Here is a 20284-nt window from a genome sequence, read left to right on the forward strand (position 1 = left end):
AAGGACTTGCATAGACATTTTCTCCAAAGAAGATAAATGGCCAACAGGCACATAGAAAGATGGTCGACATCATCGGTCATTAGGGAAATGCAAGTCAAAACCACAATGACATACTACTACTTCACACACACTGTTGTTCTTAGGTGCTGTCGAGTCAGTTCCGACTCATAGCGACCCTGTGCACAACAGAACGAAACACTGCCTGGTCCTGCAGCATCCTCACAGTCATTGTTATGCTTGTCATTGTTGCAGCCACCGTGTCAGTCCACCTCATTGAGGGTCTTCCTCTTTTCCGCTGACCCTGTACTCTGCCAAGCATGATGTCCTTCTCCAGGGACTGATCCCTCCTGACGACATGTCCAAAGTATGTAAGATGCAGTCTCGCCATCCTTGCTTCTAAGGAGCATTCTGGCCGCACTTCTTCCAAGACAGATTTGTTCGTTCTTTTGGCAGTCCATGGTATGTTCAATATTCTTCACCAACACCACAATTCAAAGGCGTCAGCTCTTTTTCGGTCTTCCTTATTCATTGTCCAGCTTTCACATGCATATGATGCGATTGAAAATACCATGGCTTGGGTCAGGCGCACCTTAAGTCTTCAGGGTGACACCTTTGCTCTTCAATGCTTTAAAGAGGTCCTTTGCAGCAGATTTACCCAATGCAATGCATCTTTTGATTTCTTGACTGCTGCTTCCACGGCTGTTGATTGTGGATCCAAGTAAAATGAAATCCTTGACAACTTCAGTCTTTTCTCTGTTTATCATGATATTGCTCATTGGTCCAGTTGTGAGGGTTTTTGTTTTCTTTATGTTGAGGTGCAATCCATACTGAAGGCTGTGGTCTTTGATCTTCATCAGTAAGTGCTTCAAGTCCTCTTCACTTTCAGCAAGCAAGGTTGTGTCATCTGCATAACGCAGGTTGTTAATGAGTCTTCCTCCAATCCTGATGCCCGGTTCTTATTCATATAGTCCAGCTTCTCGGATTATTTCCTCAGCATACAGATTGAACAGGTATGGTGAAAGAATACAACCCTGACACACACCTTTCCTGACTTTAAACCAATCAGTATCCCCTTGTTCTGTCCGAACAACTGCCTCCTGATCTATGTAAAGGTTCCTCATGAGCACAATTAAGTGTTCCAGAATTCCCATTCTTCGCAATGTTATCCATAATTTGTTATGATCCACACAGTCGAATACCTTTGCACAGTCAATAAAACACAGGTAAACATCCTTCTGGTATTCTCTGCTTTCAGCCAGGATCCATCTGACATCAGCAACAATATCCCTGGTTCCACGTCCTCTTCTGAAACCAGCCTGAATTTCTGGCAGTTCCCTGTCGATATATTGCTGCAGCCATTTTTGAATGATCTTCAGCAAGCTTTTGTGTGTGTGTGTGATATTAATGATATTCTATAATTTCCGCATTCGGTTGGATCACTTTCTTGGGAATAGGCATAAATATGGATCTCTTCCAGCCAGTTGGCCAGGACGCTGTCTTCCATATTTCTTGGCATAGATGAGTGAGCACCTCCAGCGCTGCATCTGTTTGGTGAAACATCTCAATTGATATTCCATCAATTCCTGGAGCCTTGTTTTTTGCCAATGCCTTCAGAGCAGCTTGGACTTCTTCCTTCAGTACCATCGGTTCCTGATCATATGCCACCTCTTGAAATGGTTGAATATCGACTAATTCTTTTTGGTGTAATGACTCTGTGTATTCCTTCCATCTTCTTTTGATGCTTCCTGCATCATTTAATATTTTCCCCATGGAATCCTTCACTATTGCAACTTGAGGCTTGAATTTTTTTCTTCGGTTCTTTCAGCTTGAGAAACGCCGAGCATGTTCTTCCCTTTTTGTTTTTCTATCTCCAGCTCTTTGCGCAGGTCATTATAACACTTTACTTTGTCTTCTCGAGAGGCCCTTTGAAATTTTCTGTTCAGTTCTTTTACTTCATTGTTTCTTCCTTTTGCTTTAGCTGCTGGACGTTCATGAGCAAGTTTCAGAGTCTCCTCTGACATTCACCTCGGTCTTTTCTTTCTTTCCTGTCTTTTCAATGACCTCTTGCTTTCTTCATGGATGATGTCCTTGCTGTCATTCCACAACTTGTCTGGTCTTCGGTCACTAGTGTTCAATGAGTCAAATCTATTCTTGAGATGGTCTCTAAATTCAGGTGGGATATACTCAAGGTCATGTTTTGGCTCTCGTGGACTTGCTCTGATTTTCTTCAGTTTCAGGGTGAACTTGCATATGAGCAACTGATGGTCTGTTCCACAGTCGGCCCCTGGCCTTCTTCTGACTGATGATGCTGAGCTTTTCCATTGTCTCTTTCCACAGATGTAGTCAATTTGATTTCTGTGTGTTCCATCTGGCGAGGTCCATGTGTATAGTCACCGTTTATGTTGGTGAAAAAAGGTATTTGCAATGAAGAAGTCATTGGTCTTGCAAAATTCTATCATTTGATCTCCGGCATTTTCTGTCACCAAGGCCTTATTTTCCAACTACTGATCCTTCTTCTTTGTTTCCAACTTTTGCATTCCAATTGCCAGTAATTATCAATGAATCTTAATTGCATGTTCAATCAATTTCAGACTGCAGCAGCTGATAAAAATCTCTATTTCTTCATCTTTGGCCCTAGTGGTTGGTGCGTAAATTTGAATAACAGTCGTATTAACTGGTCTTCCTTGTAGGCATATGGATATTATCCTATCACTGACAGCGTTGTACTTCAGGATAGATCTTGAAATGTTCTTTTTGACGATGAATGCAACACCATTCCTCTTCGAGTTGTCATTCCAACCATAGTAGACTATATGATTGTCCAATTCAAAATGGCCAATACCAGTCCATTTCAGCTCACTAATGCCTAGGATATTGATGTTTATGCGTTCCATTTCATTTTTGACGATTTCCAATTTCCCTAGATTCATACTTTGTACATTCCAGGTTCCGATTATTAATGGATGTTTGCAGCTGTTTCTTCACTTTTTGAGTCATGCCATACCAGCAAATGAAGGTCCCGGAAGCTTTACTCCATCCACGTCATGAAGGTCGACTCTACTTTGAGGAGGCAGCTCTTCCCGAGTCGTCTTTTGAGTGCCTTCCAACCTGGGGAGCTCATCTTCTAGCACTATATCAGACAGTGTACCACTGTTATTCACAAGGTCTTCACTGGCTAATGCTTTTCAGAAGAAGACTTCTGGGTCCTTCTTCCTATTCTGTCTTAGTCTGGAAGCTCAGCTGAAACCTGTCCTCCATGGGTGACCCTGCTGGTATCTGAATACCGGTGGCATAGCTTCCAGCATCACAGCAACATGCAAGCCCCCACAGTACGACAAACTGACAGACACGGGGTCACACCCAGTAGGATGGCTAAAATCAAAAGGACAGAAAAACAAGTGTTGGTGAGGATGTGGTGAAATGTAAAATGGTTTAGCTGCTGTGGAACAGTCCTGCAGTTCCTAAAAAAAACTAGACACAAAACTACTATATGACTCAGCAAATCCACACCTAGGTATCTACCCTGAGGAAACATTCTACACCAAAACCCGCACACAAATGTTTCCTACAGCGCTGTTCACAATAACCAAGATGTGAGAACCTGTGTCCACCACAGATAAGTGATGAAGTGTGGTTCGTCCATACAACGGACTCTCAGCTACAACAAGCACATACACGCTACAGTGTGACTGAACCTCGGAAACATGCTGAGTCTAAGGAGTTAGACACTAAAGGACAAACGCTGTGTTACCTCCTTATATGAAATGTCCAAAACAGGCAAATACAGAGAGACAGGAAGTGGATCAGCGGTTGCCAGTGGCTGGGGGAGGGGAAATGGCAAGTTACTGCCTAAGGGTACAGTTTCTCTTCAGGGTGATGAAAAAATTTTAAAAAGAAATAGTAGTGATGGCCGCACAACATTTGTTCTTAGGTGTTGTCGAGTCGATTCTGACAGGATGAAACGCTGCCCACTCCTGTGCCATTCTGACAATCATTGCTATCTACGTTTGAGCCCATTGTTGCAGCTACACGATATAGTGTTGTAATTAATGCCATCGAATTGTGTACTTAAAAATGGTAAAAACGCCAAATTTCGTTATAAACATACCTTAACCAGAATTAAAAAAAAAAATCAAGATGTGGGGAGTACACAGAGTGGGACATACACAGTGACACACACTCAGCTACGGGGAATGCACAATCACTGCCCTGAAGGAGTGCGGAAGAAAAGGATCCTAGTAACACAAAGAAAACAAAAATCCTCACAACTGCACCAGTGAGCAACATCAGGATAAACGGAGAAAAGATTGAAGTTGTCAAGGATTTCATTTTCCTTGGATCCACAATCAACAGCCACGGAAGCAGCAGTCAGGAAATCAAAAGACGCATTGCATTGGGTAAATCTGCTGCAAAGGACCTCTTTAAAGAGTTGAAGAGCAAAGATGTCACCCTGAAGACTAAGGTGCCCCTGACCCAAGCCATGGTGTTTTCAGTCGCATCACATGCATGTGAAAGCTGGACAATGAATAAGGAAGACCGAAGAATTGATGCCTTTGAATTGTCGTGTTAGCAAAGAATATTGAATATACCACGGACTGGCAAAGGAACGAACAAGTCTCTTGTAGAAGAAGTACAACCAGAATGCTCCTTAGAAGCAAGGATGTTGAGACTATGTCTCACATACTTTGGACATGTTGTCAGGAGGCATCAGTCCCTGGAGAAGGACATCATGCTTGGTAAAGTACAGGGTCAGCGAAGAAGAGGAAGACCCTCGACCACATGGATTGACACAGTGGCTGCAACAATGAGCTCAAGCAGAATGGTTGTGAGATGGCGCAGGACCGGGCAGGGTTTCGTTCTCTACTCCGTAGGGTCACTGTGAGTCAGAACTGACTGGACGCCACCCAACAGCAACAACAGGCTAAAGGACAAGAGGAGGAGTACATAAATACTGCGGATTTGATTTTCACAGAAATATGAAACCAAGCTATGTGTGTTCTGGTTCAAATAGATCAGTAAAGGTGTGGTACCCATCTCATAAGCCAGGCTTCTCCCAGTCAGAGAAAGAAATTAGGAACAAAGACGGGGGAAGGTAAGAAGGAACCCTGTGGTGTTGGTCTGGAATCAGAGGATATCAGTACAAACTGGCTTTTAATATATAAACACGTGTAAACGGTAAATGCAGAAACTGAGGTGTGTGTGTGCATGTGTTAGCACACACGCAAGCATCTCCTAGTTCCATCCATGGAGCAGCCTGCGAGCAATGGCAGCCCAGAGCCCAGATCATGGTGTCTAACTACCATTCACCAATAAAAAGAACCAGGGCGCCTCAGAAACATGGTGGATTCCAGGGCCAGGGCAGGGAAAACAGGAAGAGCTTGGCACATCTATAGTGCTAGAACATAAGCAAGTGCTCAAAAAGGGCCCAGGAGCCAACCTGAAAGAGTTCCTCGTGGCTAAAACTGAGATAATGTGAGCAACAACCTAAGCAATACAGTATTGGATTATAACCTGCAGCATAAAATAAACGCTCATGAGTCTGTACTGATACAAATACATGAATGAATAAGTGGGAGAGAGGGGCAGCTTTTCCTTTGAGCAGAATTCTACTTAATGACTAGAAGGAATGATGGAAATACAAAATCACCAGTCGGCAATCAGGACGGGATCACTGTCACCGGCCAGGACCATGGATGGCTGCCACAGTTAGAAAACTTTGAGGAGAAAGTATTTGCACAGATACCTCCGTGCAAGATGCTGCTTGTGAATTACAAGAATAAAACCAGGAACTAGACGGTGAAGAACCTGCTCAGCACCTCCAGGAGTAAGACCGATTGGACACCGCGTGCCCCCAGATATGGCCACTGAGAAGGACACAATGGTTTTCTTACAAAAAAAAAAAAAAAAGGCACAACCTCAATTTGATCATGAGGAAGCATCAGACAAGCCCAAAACAACTGGTCTCAACTCCTCACAGGTATCAAGATCACAAAGACACCGAGACGCTGTCACCACTGAAACAGGCAGGAAGTGTGACGACTAAAGTAGACCTGGACCAGAAAAAAGGACGGATGTTGTACTGGTTTCCTGTGTCTGTGTGACAAAGTGCCACAAAGTGGGCGGCTTGAAAACAACAGAAATTTCTTTCTCTCTCAGCTCTGGAGGCCAGGTGTCAGCAGGGCCGTGCTCCCTCCGAAGGTTCCAGGGGAGGATCCATCCCTGTCTCTTCCAGCTCCTGTGGCCCCAGGCATTCCTTGGCTTGTGGCTGCATTACTCCAATCTCTGCCTCCCTATGTCTGTCTCTACGGAAACCAGTCATAGGATTAGAACCCACCCTACCCCACTGTGACCTCAGGTTAACCTAACAACATCTTCAAAGACCCTAGTTCTAAATAAGGTCACGTTCACAGGTACAGGGGTTAGGACTGCAACGTATCTTTTTAGGGGACACAATTCAATCCCTAACAGACAGGAAGACTGATAAAATTCCAGTAAGATCTGTAGTTAGTTACAGTACTGTACCAGTGCTAATCCCCTTGTTTGGTAACCACCATGGTTATGGGAGAGGGTAACATCCGGGAAACCGCTGGAGGGGTGAGCAGGAACTCACTACTTAACGCAACTCTTCTACGAGTCTAAAATTATTTCCAAAAGTTAAAAAAACTATTAGTAAAACAAGAATAGATGCTTTCTTAGCAATATATAAAAGCCAGAAGCAACATGGGCTTTCCAGAGCATTCTCTTCAAATCTTACATTAGACAGACACGTCCACCATCACCACCAGTAACGCAGTCGTACAAGAGAAAGTAACATACGGTGGGGAGACTGGGAAGAGCAAGGTTGGCATGGGTTTTAGATAACAACACAGAGATCCCCAGAGAACCCCAGGTTACAACAGATAATTCATTAAGTTGGCTCAGTGTGTTTGTCTAAGAAAGATGATATTTACAGTAGGTTAAGAATCCAAAAAGTTTAAAGAAAAAACCTATGTAGTAAATTTATGAAAAATAGAAACTGTGAAGAAAACATCAAAATATATTTGAAGGATATATGAAAATCTTGAGTAAATGAGGAGATAAATCCCGGTTTACCCATTTTCTTTAGATAAATCTGTAATTTTAACGTAATCCCCATTAAAATACCAAAAAGACAAAGCAGGGTAGATTCTAATGTGTACATTTATCCTGTGAAACCTGAGAGCTGGAACTCAACAGGACTGCCTTGTTTTTCCAGGTCTCACGAGTTTTCTGCCTTTAACAGGGTACAGTCTTAACACTTTCCTTTTTTTTTTTTTTTTTTACTTATTTTTGTGTGTGTGTGCTTTAGGTGAAAGTTTACAGAGCAAATTATTTTCTCATCAAACAATTAATACACATATTATTTTGTGACATCAGTTACCGACGCTGTGACATACCAACGCTCTCCCCTTCTCAACCTTGGGTTTCACACTTCATTCGTCCAGGTTTCCTGTCCCCTCCTGCCTTCTCGTCCTTGCCTGTGGCCTGGTGTGCCCATTTAGCCTTGTATACATGATTGAACTACGTGTATTGTTGTTTGTTTTATGGGGGGTCTGTCTAATATTTGGCTGAAGAGTGAACCTCAGGAGTGACTTCAGTACTGAGTTAAAAGGGTGTCTGGGGGCCATACTTTTGGGATTTCTCGTCTGTCAGACCAGTAAGCCTGGTCTGACCCCTGTCAGAGCAGTCGGTGGTGGTAGCTGGGTGCCGTCTAGTTGTGCTGGACTCGGTCTGGTGAAGGCGGCTGTGGTAGCTGTGGTCTTACCGCCTTTCTATTGCTCTCTAATTAGTGGGAGATACTTGTGTTTTCCTCCTCTGACAGCTTTCGGCTTTTGCAGGTTCTCCTGTATTAAACAGTCATGTTCACGAAAAAGAGCAATGAGGAAGGAAGCACCTACCCTGCCAGCTACTAAAACATGACAAGGCTGTACAAGGAGCCCTGGTGGCACACCAGTTAAGTGCTCGGCTGCTAACTGAAAGGCCAGCAGTTCAGACCCACCTAGTGGTTCCAGGGGAGAAACACCTGGCAATCTGCTGCCACAGAGAACAGCCTAGGAAACCCTGTGGGGCGGTTCTACTCCATCACATGGGTTTGCTGAGTCAGAATCAGCTCGATGGCACCCAAAAGCAATAGTGCTGGCACCTGAGTAGGCAAATCAGTGGGAGAGTGGAGGCCTCAGACATGGATCTTCGTGGAGCAATCAATTTCCTGACTCAAAATCTTCATAATTTCATCTCAGTAGGGAAAAGGTGACTTTTACAGGAAATGCAAAATGTAACATTCTGCCTAACCCCTTACAACTGGGCTACCTTCCTGATGTGGTCAACTGAAACTTTAGTTCTTTTTCTGCTCTGCTTTGAACCTGTTTTTAGGTGCATACCTGGGTAGGGTTGTTATGTTTGGAAATTTCGTTTTTCTCTAGTAATTGCTTTCAGTCTCTTAGTCTGGTCTTTTCATAGTGATACTGGCTTTTCTCTGTTCACGTTTACATGATGTTATTTTTCTGCACTTTTGCTTTCAACCTCTCCCTGTATGTAGAGCATGTCTCTTCTAAGCAGCCTGTAGTTGGTCTTGTTTCCTTATCCAGTTGAACAACCTCTTCCAGTTGGAATCTTTAGTCCATTTACATTTAGTATAATTCTGATGCGGTTGCTATTAGTTTTCGATTTAGCTTTGATCCTTTGTTCCTCCTTTTCGTGTTCAAGGATTTTTAACTCCTTTTATCTCCTCCATTGGCTTTTTGGAGTCCTCGGGTGATGCAACAGCTAATGTGCTCAACTGCTAACCAAAAGGTTGGTGGCGAAAGTCCACCCAGAGGCAGCTTGGAAGAAAGGCCTACTTCCAAAAAGCAGCCACTGAAAACTCTGCGGAGCACAGGTCTACTCTGACACACGTGGTCACCATGAGTTGGGGTCGACTTAACAGCAAGTGATGCCTATCGGCTTTTTAGCTCTACTACTTTGTACTTTTTAATGGAGTCTGTGATTTCAACTTGCTATACATCACACCACAGATACGTGTAAGAAACCTGTCGATGCCCTGCCTGGGGGAGCCAGATGCTTTCCTCACGCCCTACTGGTCCCTCTGGAGCTGCCCCTGGGCTTTGACGTGCATCGCGCCTCCAAGTCTAGCGGACAGAAGGGCTGGCCGCGAGCCTCATGCTCACACCCCTGGGCCCAAGTCTCTCAAGCCAAACTGAGGAGACTATCATGGGAGACTCTCCAAGGTGCTGATGAGGAAGTGAACAGAAAAAGTCAGTTGGATGTTAGGGACCAGGTGCGATCAGGTGTCACCTGTAAACACACAGGCACGTGTGAACCTGGTGCAGCGATCACACCCAGGACAGTCCACCCAGGAGCCCTCTCCCGGCAGCCCACACGGCCCCCACCTCCTCTCCTGGCTGCCTGGGACACCAGGTGCGAGGGACACTCAGCTGTTTGCTCTCTGTGAGTCTCCTGTGGCTGCGTAACTGATCTCCACCAACCTGTGGCTCAAAACAGCACAGATGTATGCTCTCACTCTTCTAAGGGTCGTCCAGAGTCTGACAGAGATCTCACTGGGCTGAAATCTGGGCGTCAGCTGGTGCCTTCCAGAGACCCCAGGGAGAATTGTCTCCTGGCCTTTTCCAGCTTCTAGAAGCCCCGCATTCCTTCTTGGCCCATGGCCCCTTCCTGCGTCTTCAGAGTCAGCAGTGAGCATCCTCCAGTCTCTCTGCTTCCGTCCTCTCATCTCCTCCTCTGACTCTGACCCTGCTACCTCCCTCTGATGAGGACCCTGTGAGCACATGGGCCCCCAAGGTGATACAGGGTCATCTTCCATCTCAAGACCCTTCACATCATCCACCTGCAGGGTCCCTTTACCACGTCAGGCACATTCCCAGGACCGGGGACATGTGGGGGCTGCCCTCTGACCTCTGGGCTGGCTCCCAACACACATCTGGTGCTGGCATCCTCTGCCCGTGTCACCTGTCCTCACAGGGAGGCAGCTCTGAGCTGCAGGGACCCCCAGCACTGTTCCTGACCCTGGGGGGAGAGTAACAGGTGTCCATAGGGTAGGGGACCGGCCCCAAGGGACCCGGGGGAGCATCACATCCCCGGATGCTCACACCCCAGACCTTGACTGCACACAAAGGGCCCATGGGCACAGCCCCCCGCCCTGCATAGCAGCACCTGCCACCACGCTGGGCAGGGGTGAGTGCAGGGGGGAGGAACAGAGGGTCTTGGTTCCCCCTGGGGCCCAGGGTCTGTAGTTGCGGGGGGGGTGTCACCAACCACTCACATTGGTCCTAGTCCACTGACCCCTCATGGAGGGGGGAACTGAAATCATCAGAGGAACATCTCCTAGCACCCTGGGTGGAAGAACAACACAGTTTAGCACGTTTCTTTCCTTTATTAAAAAAAATCACGGGGGATGTGGCATGAGGAGGGAGTTGCTGGGCAGGAGCTCGTAGGAGCATGAGAGGCCGGGGGGCGGCACCTTCATACTTCTGGGCACACGGGTGGGGGCACAGGCATGGTATACAGGTAGATACCATCCTCAGACCCCGTCAGGCCCATGGGGACAGACCCCACGCTGTGCCTCAGGGCCCAGATGTTGCAGGACAGCCCCACCCCCAGGCAGGAGGGTCACCGCCAGGCCCTGGATGGACGAGAATGAAACCAGCAAACCCTTGCCCGCTTGAGGCTGGGTGGGGGGCCCAGCCCCCCCAGAGCCCTCACTCCCCAGGGGCAGATGGCTGGGTCAGGGGGGCCTTGGAGCACACGGCCAGCTGGGCCTGGAAGGCCCTGGGAATGGACAAGAACACAGGAAAACACGACTGTTTCAGACCAAACGCACCATGAGCCCCCTAAAATGTCTCTACCAGGAAACGGAACCCAGAATGCATTGCAATGTGCATAAAAAAATAAAACACGACAACTCCTGCGCGCCCCACAGTCAGGCCTGGCGGCTCCAGCTCTGACAGGGGCTGGGCGGGGGCACTGGGCAGGGGTCCAGTGGGCCCCCTCCTGCCCCACCCCACAGTGCCCTGACCAGCGTCCACACAGGTCCCCGAGGGGTGCTGGATGGGCCAGTGGCGTGAGGTCGGGGTGCAGACACTAGGTGTAGAAGATGACCTCAGGGATCTGGCCATCCTCCACGGATGTGCCGTTGTTGTTGCCGGCTGCGTAGCAGAAGGTGAAGCAGGTCTTGGCGCCCGTTGTGGGCGACTCATGGGTCACCTTGCGCAGGCCTTTGGTGCCGTAGTGTGAGTCCGGGCCCTGGGGTGGGGGGGCAGTGCAGTCAGGGAACTTGGGGACTCACATCTACTCAGAGGTCAAGGCTGGGGTCAGGGCCAGGGGCTGGGGTCAGAGGTAGAGGTTCAGGCTAGGGGTGGGTGTTGGGGCCCAGGGGCTGGGGGTGGGTGTCAGGGCCTAGGGGTGGGGATGGGTGTTGGGACCAGGGGTGGGTGTCAGGGCTGGGGGTGAGGCTAGGGGTGGTTGTCTGGGCCCTGGGGCCGGGCTGTGCACCTTGAGTGTGGCGCAGGCTGTGTAGTTGACGCTGGGCAGCACTTCCACGGGCTCCTTGAACATTACGCGGAACGTGCTGGCGGAGCCGTCGCAGCTGAAGCCTGTGTCATTCTGGCCCAGGACGGTGTTGCTGTCCGTGTGGATGATCTGCGGCAGGTGGGGGGATGCCACTCAGTGCTGCCCCCCAGCAGGGCCCGCCCCCACCCTGTCCCCTGTGGTGGTGCCCGGCGGCCCTCAGCACCCTGGGACAGTCAGCAGAACAAGGGTGAGGGGCTCCCACGGGCCGTACCTGGATGTTGACTTGATAGTCGGTGGGCCCATGGATGGACCCGTAGAGGCCAAAGCCCACCACGAAGATGCGTTTGTTCACTGAGAACCTGGGGGTAGGGTGGCTTTAGAGACGGCCCCCCACAGGAAAGCTGCTTTGTGGGGGATGGTGGGTCACCAGGTCTATGGCCCATTGGCCAGAAACAGCCCAGGAGCCAACACGGGGGCCCCGAGTTCATCTTCCAACCTTCCGGGGGAGCGTGTGTCTGCAGTGCCTGTGGACCCCGCCCCCTGGCACTTGGGCCCCTCCCATGCTCAGGCTCCCTCCAACATGGGGACACCCCCGATCCTCTGGCACATCCCCTAATACTTGAGGTCCACCCCAACACTCAGAGACATCCTGATACTCAGGCCCTCCCATGCTCAGGCTGCCCCCCAGTACTCAGACATATCCCGACATTCAGGGTCCACCCTAAATCACGGGTCGCCCCCCCATACACTCAGGCCCCCCTCACTCTCATCCTCCCCTGCACATGGGCTCCCCCATTGTTGTCCCGCCTGACACTCAGGGCCCCCTATTGTCACTCCCCCATGCTAGGGTTTTCCCCCCAACACTCAGGGTCCCTACTGTTGCTCCCCTTGCCCAGCCCCACCTGACGCGGTCGCTGGTCCCGCTGTCGCCCCCCTCAGCCCACCTGACGCGGTCGCTGGTCCCGCTGTAGCCCCAGCGGCTCTCCACCTGCTGGAAGCGGTTGATGCTGCACTCCTTCCCGCGTAGACAGCAGCGCGGCCGGTCGATGAAGTCCACGCGTGGCTTGGGGTTGACCGTGAAGTGCAGGAAGAGGCTGACCACCTCGCGGTCCATGAGGATGCCGGACTGTGCGGGGCCTGCGGGCAGAGGACGTACTGGGGCTGGGAGGGCCCCGGAAAGCCCCGGAAGGTGCCACAGCCACGACGCCACCATTGGGTCCTCTCCGCAGTGTCAGGAGCCCCTTGGCCCCTCCTCTGGGGACCCTGTGCCCCCCCACAGCCACAGGGCCTTGATGCCTGGATGGAAGCAGCTGGGGGCGACCCTGGTTTGTGGCACTGACATCCCCTGGAGTGGCCTGGGCCAGGGGCTCTGTTGGACCCTTGCCCGCCTACAACCCCTAGTCCTTGGGAACTGGCCTCATGGCCCACGTGTGTGCCGGCTGTGAGGAGTCGTGCGCCTGAGCCGGGGGCTGGGTCGCTCATGGCTTCCTTCTCAGCTGATGCCCAGGCCACAGCTCCTGGGCCCCCCAGCAGTGGACCCAAAACGTTTCCACATACAGGCTCCGGTGATGAATGACAGGGAGCCGCTTGGGACAGCCCCGGAGCCGCAGAAACACCCAGAGGTCGGGTCCGGAACAAGAAGAAAGGAAGCCGCACCCTCTGGAGCAGCTTGGCCTGGAGCGCCTCAAACCAGCTACATCTCCATCACCTCCTTGGGCCGCAAGGCTGCCTCGGCCAGCCTGGACACACGCCGAGGGAGGGACACACGCTGAGGGAGGGACACACGCCGAGGGAGGGACACATGCTGAGGGAGGGACACACACCAAGGGAGGGACACACGGGCATCAGGGTCCCAGCCATGTTGAGATGTTCGAGGCAGGACCCTCCCACCGCGCCCCCACGAGCAGCACTTCCCATCTCATGGCCCCTCAGACACAGGTGGTCTGACGGCAGAGGCCACACACAGGACATGGGCACAATGAGCTGGGGTCCCCTCCCGCCTCTCCAGAGCCTCAGCGTGGCCCTGCCCATCCCCTGCAGCTCCACTCGCAGGAAAGAACGCAGGACACAGGACAAGCGCGTTTATTCCACGCGGCACGCGGACAGGACGCGGTGAGAACGCGCACAGGCAGCAGAGGCGAGGCGGCAACAGGGAAATACGCAGGCTCACAGCTGCATTTACACACAGTCTCCGCAGAGAAAACAGTCCCAGAAGAAAAGCACGCGGGGCGCAGCTGCCATCTCTGCGCGATCGGTGCGTCGCAGGAGTGTTTCAAACTTCTTCCTCCGTCCCTGCATCTCCCGCAGTGGCTGTGATGGCAGGTGGCCCGGGACAGGGACGCTCCTGCCAACACAGAGGGGCAGCGGGGCGAGGCCGGGCAGCGGCTCCATCTGTCGCTGTCGCAGCTCCAGAGGAGCGGGGCCATCTTTGGACCCAGGCAACTTCCAGCACCTTCCACAGGCCCAGTTGAGTGGTGACAACGAGCCCCGTCCTTGAGGGCACCACCACAGAGGAAACGGGGCCGAGGCGAAACCCCAGATCAGACCAGTAGAATACACACGTGCACGCGCAGCACACACACACACTCACACGCACAGATGTACAGACACAAACACACATGCACGTGTGTTTACACGTGCTCTTATACAGCTGCACACACACGCAGTCGCTCCAGGGGGTGGCACATCCTGACCATGAGGCAGGCTGGGGGGACAGCAGAGGGGACACAGTCTAGACCGGGTGCTGGGGACGGGGACAGGGACGTGGAGACAGCTTCAGACAGCAGGGCCATGACGTCCAGGCCCATGGGGAGGAGCAGCCAGGGGCTGTGGGTGGAACCGGTGGTGGCTGACAGAGGGCCATTTCCAGGGATGGGGGGCCAAGAAGAAAGGCAGACGAGCAAAAGGACGGGGTGCTTCCAGGGGGCTGGACGGGGTGGCCACGGCAGGGGTAAAGCCGATGGGAGGAAGTCCCAGTAAGAACTGGTGGGAACAAGGGGGACAGTGCGGTGGACTGACTCGGGCCGTGGGGCCAGGGCCAGCGAGGAGTCTGGCTCAGAGGACTGAATGTATCGACACTGTCACCAGGCTCGCCTGGGCAATCTTGTCCCCAGGGGACACTGGGTGACGTTTGGGGACATTTGTGGGTGTCATGACTTCTGGGGCTACTGGCATCGACTGAGTGGACACCAGGGACGCTGCTCAACATCCTGAGGTGCACAGGATGGCCCAATCCAGAGAAGGATCTGGCCCTGAGTCAGCAGACACCCTCCTTGTCCCCCACCCCCACAACCATCAGCCTGTGTCAGCAGGGCCATGGCCATCCTGGTCACATGATCACAGGTACACAGCAGGCACTCAGGACACACCTGCTTGTGAATGACCCCACACTGTGGAGACACTCTCTGAGCTGTGACGCTGAGGCACCCCAGGTGGGAGGGTTCCCAGCAGCTGCCCCCAACCCCTCCTCAGAGCCCACCTCCCCGCACCCCAGGGCTGTAACAGCCCAACACCACACCATGTGCCACAAGGAGCATGAACCACAGGGAAGAGAGCACGTGTGCTCAAGGGCAGGGACCCCATGGCCCTGGGGAGCCCCGGGGGGAAGCCAGACAAAATGCAAGGTGCTGGATTTGGGTGTTGGGTAAACAGCGAAAAGCTTCTCAGCGTAAGTACATCCCAGATGGCACACACTTACACCAGGGAAGTGAAGCCACCAAACCTGGTGGCAGTGAGCCCAGCTCATGCGAGGGTGGGGTTGCAGGCTCAGGAGAGTGGCCACAGGGCTGCACCACCTGGAACCTTCCAGGCCTCTCCTCCCACTGCCACTGCCCGGCACCACCTCAGAGACAGGAAGGAGTATGGCGCCGGCTGGGGTCCTGTCAGGCTCACCCATGTCAGCCCTGCAGCCCCGGAGCACCACAGGGCCTCCCATAGACACACAAGGATGTGCGGGACAGGTGGACACGCAGGAGGGTGCTGGACTCTCACACAGGGGGCCGTCCACTGCCTACACGCTCACAGGGGCTTGAGGACTGGACAGGCTGCGTCCCACCGGGGGAGCAGGTGGGGTCACCGGGGGTCAGCAGGCTCGGTGGGCGCAGCATTACCTGCGGCAAACTCCTCGATGGTCATCAGCGGGAAGCGGATGAGGCCCAGGGCCGCGCCCAGCACCTTGCGCTTGTTCTCAGGCGTAACCTGCAGCTGCTGCCGCTGGCACTCGGCCTCAGACCAGCGCACGACGGCATTGAATAGGCGCACCTCACGGATGCCCAGTGTGTCGCGCTCCAGGACGGCCACCAGCGTGTCTGCAGGGGCGGGGAGTCAGTGTGGGTTCCTGATCCCTGGCTGGTCTCATGAACAAAGTTGCACCAACACGGGGCCACACGCAATCAACACTAGTGCTCGGCTCCACAGCGCAGAGCCTGGCGGTCAGAACTGAGACCGGCTGGAAACACCGACCCAGGGCCACAGGGTGGTGTGCCGAGCCTGCCTTCAGGACAGGTGGTCCTCATGGCTGGGGCTGTGATGCACAAAGGCCTCCCCCATCTCCACTCAGCCAGGCGTCCTCGCCTGCCAGCTCCCACAGGGACCCCTCTTGCCCCAGCCCAGGAGCGCTTCCCCACTAACCCGTCTGAGGCCCAGCAGACTTCCCACCTCGGGAGGAGTGTGGCCCCGTGACGGCACCACTGCCCCTCACACGCACACGCACATGCCAGCCCCTCACCCAGGTCGATGTCAGTGAAGCCCTCGGCAGTGATGGCGTCGGCTGTGTTCTTGTCAATGTTCTCCAGGCACAGGCTGGCCAGCTGCGGCTCATCGAAGAGTCGCGCCTGCAGAGAGGGCAGGGGAGCGTCAGTGCCCGGCAGGCCGAAGCACGCGGTCTCCTAGGACTGAAGGCAGCACCCCAGGCCCAGGTCAACCGCGGGGCGAGTGTGGTCTGCTCTCGAGATCGAGGGCCTTTGGGCTTCTGGAACCTCTGCCTGTGAACATGGGGAGGGGGTCTCACCCCATGGTGGACCTGGGCCATCAGGACCCTCTGGAGAAAGCTTCTGGAGGCTGCGGCTTGCTCAGCAGAGGCTGGCATACTGGGCAAGCACAGGCAGGAGGGGAGGGCACAGGCGACCAGGCTAACCAGGGCCCAGAGTCTGGCACTAGGGAGAGCAGGGTCAGCTGGTGTCTGGAGTGTGCACTGACAGGGCACGGTCGGACGTGTTGCCTGGATGGAGGCCTGCATCGGCAGTCATGCTAGGAAGGGAGACCCTGCCTCAAGGGGACCACAATGACTGGCTGCCTGGCAGTCCCAGACCACGGCGCACACCCAGCAGGGAGCCCTGGGGTGCCTCTGGCGCCTTCCACCGAGGTGGCCAGATCTGCACAGCATATGGGGCCAAGAGCTCCAGCCACATCTGTGTCCACCCCATGAGGACTCACTCGGAGGCCTCATGGGACACAGATATCCTGAGACTTCCACATACCCCAGAGGGCCCGCACCCCTGGCAGGGGACATGTCACCACAGTGAGGCCACCTGCAAACCAGGCACGTCTGGGGTCAGTGTTGAGGTCCAGGAAGAGGATGGTGCCGGCTCCTCACCTCCGAGAGCCCTGGGTTGCCCCCCACCCCAGGAAGAGGACGGTGCTAGCTCCTCACCTTCAACAGCCCTGAGTTGCCCCCTCAGCCCAGGAGGAGGACGGTGCCAGCTCCTCCCCTCTGACAGCCCTGGGTCACCCCCCACCCCAGGAAAAGGACAGTGCCAGCTTGTCACCTCCGACAGCCCTGGGTCACCCCCCACCCCAGGAAGAGGACGGTGCTAGCTTGTCACCTCCAACAGCCCTGGGTCGCCCCCACCCCAGGACAACTGGAGTCAGATAGCCAGGTCTTCGGGTGTCCCTGTGCCCCCACTTGGAATCCCACTCTCGCCCTGACCCTCTGGTCCACACCCCTGGGAGGCTATGCACATGCGTGGCCACACCAGACCCTGCCCCCAGAGCACAGAGCCAGGCCTGGTGTCCCCCAACACCCCAGCACCTCCTTCCCAACCTGCTTCCTCCCACTGTGGCAGCGACTTGAAGAGACACGACCACCAAATGGAGAAGATGGAGCTGTGACGGGCGTGAGGACGCGGGCCCTCCTGGGAGCAGAGGCCACAGCACGGGGTGAGGACGAATGTGTCTCCTCGACCTGAGCCCCCAAGAAGGACAGTAGCCACCATACATCACAGAAAGGCCTCCCAGCAGCAGCTTGGTGGTCAGCAGCAGGGAGCAGCCTCCGCGGCTCAGACACAGCCGCCACAGGACGCACGGACACCTGTGCACCAGCCTTCACGGCAGCACGGCTCCCAGGAGCCAGAGGCGGAGACGGCCTCCATGTCCAACAGGTGACAGACGCACACGACGCACATGTCACCCGGCCACAGGTGGGAATGTTACTCAGCCATAAAAAGGAATGAAGCAGATTCATGTTACACTGTGGAGGACCCGTGAAACCACGATGCCCCGTGAGAGCAGTCAGACACCAAAGGCCACGAGTGTCTGATCCCAGTGACACAAAACGTCCAGAACAAGCAAGTCCACAGAGACAGGAAGTGGACTGGTGGGTGCAGGGGCTGGGGGAGGGGGATGGGGTGACTGCTGATGGGTGCGGGGACCCCTTCTGGAGTGACGAGAATGTTCTGGAACCAGATATAGGTGATGGTTGCACACTCCGTGAACAGAACGCTGCTGAACTGTACACTCAGAAGTGGATAAAATGGCAAATTTCATGGTATGTAAGTTTACCATAATAAAACTTTTTTTATTACTTGTACTACTAAAAACAAATGAGAATGAAATAAACAGAACGCAAACAGCACCCAGCCACCCTGGCACAACCCAGTGTGTTCAGGGACACAGTGTGCTCTGCAGTGCCCCCTCCCCCTGGAGCTGGGGAACTTGGGGGTGCACACCAAGCCTCCGTTTTCCCAGTCTACAAGATGGGGGCGCATTCCTGGTGCTCTGAGACCCTCAAATTCAACGTCATTCTTTTCATCAACAACAACCAGACACGCACTCAGAAAAGCACTCCTGCTGGATGCCGCAGAAGAGCAGTGGCCCGGGGTGACCCAGCCTCCACAGCTGGGCTCCTGGCATGGAGCTCGGAGCCCTGCAGGGCCAGCATGCGTGACGCTGGTCACGCCCTCACTGGGGGTGCCAAGAAACTCAGACATAAAGATAAATAACGTGGCATTGCAATATTGGAAAACGCAAAGACATCCATGCCGAACACCGTGTATTCAACAGGGTCCCACCCTGCGCGCCCCACCTTGCCCGGCTTGTTCGCCTGGTCCTGGCCCTGTCGGGTGCTGTCTTCATTGACGATGTCGGCGTTTTGTTCATCATAGCTGCTCTGTGTTAGCTTTGGGTCTGTATGATACTGCGTTACAGTGTTACTTACCTTGATGACCGAGACTTTTGGCGTCCCCCCAGCCCGTTAACACCCCTGGCCCCAAGCACGTGTGTCCTGCGCCCACCAGGCAGTGCCCGACGCACCTGCGTGAGGAGCATGAAGGCGTTGTCGGCACGCAGGTTCTTCTTCAGGAACTCCACGCAGTGGGCCTCGAGGGCGGGCACGGCGTACTTCTTGGCGGTGTACAGGGTTGTCATGACCGTCTCAGGCCCGATCTGAACCTCATCTGAGTAAAGAAACCTGAGGAGGCAGTGTCGTGAGACGGGGGCTGCTGCACCAGCCCTGGGGGAGGGTGGCCACGCGGTCACAGAAGCTGGCCACGAGGCACCTTCCAGAACCAGCCATCTGTTGCTCTCTGACCTGGGGACACGACTCGGCAAGGCTGCTGCCTGAGAAAATGAGCAGGGGACAAACCTCGCAGCACACCGGAGACATATCCCACTGTCCCCAGACACACGTGACACCCATGAGAGGCCGCATGGCTCTTCCCAGCTCTTCCAGGACCTGCCCTCACATGTGGAGACCCCCACACCCCGGCTCCAGGTACCAGGCCACGTGCTGGTCCCGCGCCCTTGGTGGATCAGATGGAGGACCTCAAGTCCCGTCCTCTAGACAAAGGTGCACATTGATATCACTGCCCGTTCACCTTGACGCAGCACCAAGTGTGGGTTAGAACTTGAGGGTGGATAAAAAAAAAAGGGCAAAAATGGCAAGCGCCCGGAGAAATCGAACCCCCCACTGCTGGTGGGAATGTAAATGGTGCAGACGTTGTGGAGAACAATCTGGCCGTTCCTCATAAAGTTACCACATGACCCAGCAATTCCGCTCCTAGGTGTCTACCCAGGAGGCTTTAAAGCAGGGACTCAAATAAACACTTGCCACCAATGTTCACTGCAGCACTGTTCAGAGTAGCCAAAAGGTGGCAACGAGCCACGAGTCCACCAGATGATGGATGCACACAACGTGGACCACTACACGGCCATAAAGAGAAGTGAAGTCCTGACTCAGGCTACAGTGTGGAAGAACCTTGACATGTGATGCTGAGTGAAGTAACTCAATCACAAAGGGACAAATACTGTCCAATCCCACCAACATGAAATGCCCAGAACAGGCAAATTCAGGGACAGAAATCAGATTAGCAGTTGCTGTGCGGGAAGGAAGTGGGGGAGGGGGGTCCCTGCTTAGGGGACACTGAGTTTCCATGAAGGGTGGTGGGATATTTGGGCATAGTTAATGGTGACGGTTGAACAACATGACGAAATAATACACGTCACTGAGCGTGAAGAGCCTTAAGAT

The 20284-nt window shown here is 53.5% G+C and overlaps 1 protein-coding gene across 1 annotated transcript in view; it reads right to left on the bottom strand.

The window, feature by feature from the left end:
- Nucleotides 1-10373: 10373 nt before the first annotated feature.
- BTBD2 (BTB domain containing 2) overlaps nt 10374-20284 on the bottom strand; it is a 41833-nt gene continuing 31922 nt past the window's right edge. Inside the window, exons 3-9 of the mRNA XM_049876211.1 lie at nt 19072-19228; nt 16271-16376; nt 15654-15851; nt 12489-12681; nt 11816-11903; nt 11527-11673; nt 10374-11277 (exon numbers count right to left, since the gene is read on the bottom strand). Of these exons, the coding sequence (XP_049732168.1) occupies nt 11116-11277; nt 11527-11673; nt 11816-11903; nt 12489-12681; nt 15654-15851; nt 16271-16376; nt 19072-19228 (1051 nt within the window). The 3' untranslated portion in view covers nt 10374-11115. The remainder of the gene's footprint in view (nt 11278-11526; nt 11674-11815; nt 11904-12488; nt 12682-15653; nt 15852-16270; nt 16377-19071; nt 19229-20284) is intronic.

This window comes from Elephas maximus, chromosome 3 (genome assembly GCF_024166365.1).
Source record: "Elephas maximus indicus isolate mEleMax1 chromosome 3, mEleMax1 primary haplotype, whole genome shotgun sequence".
Lineage (NCBI taxonomy): Eukaryota > Metazoa > Chordata > Mammalia > Proboscidea > Elephantidae > Elephas > Elephas maximus.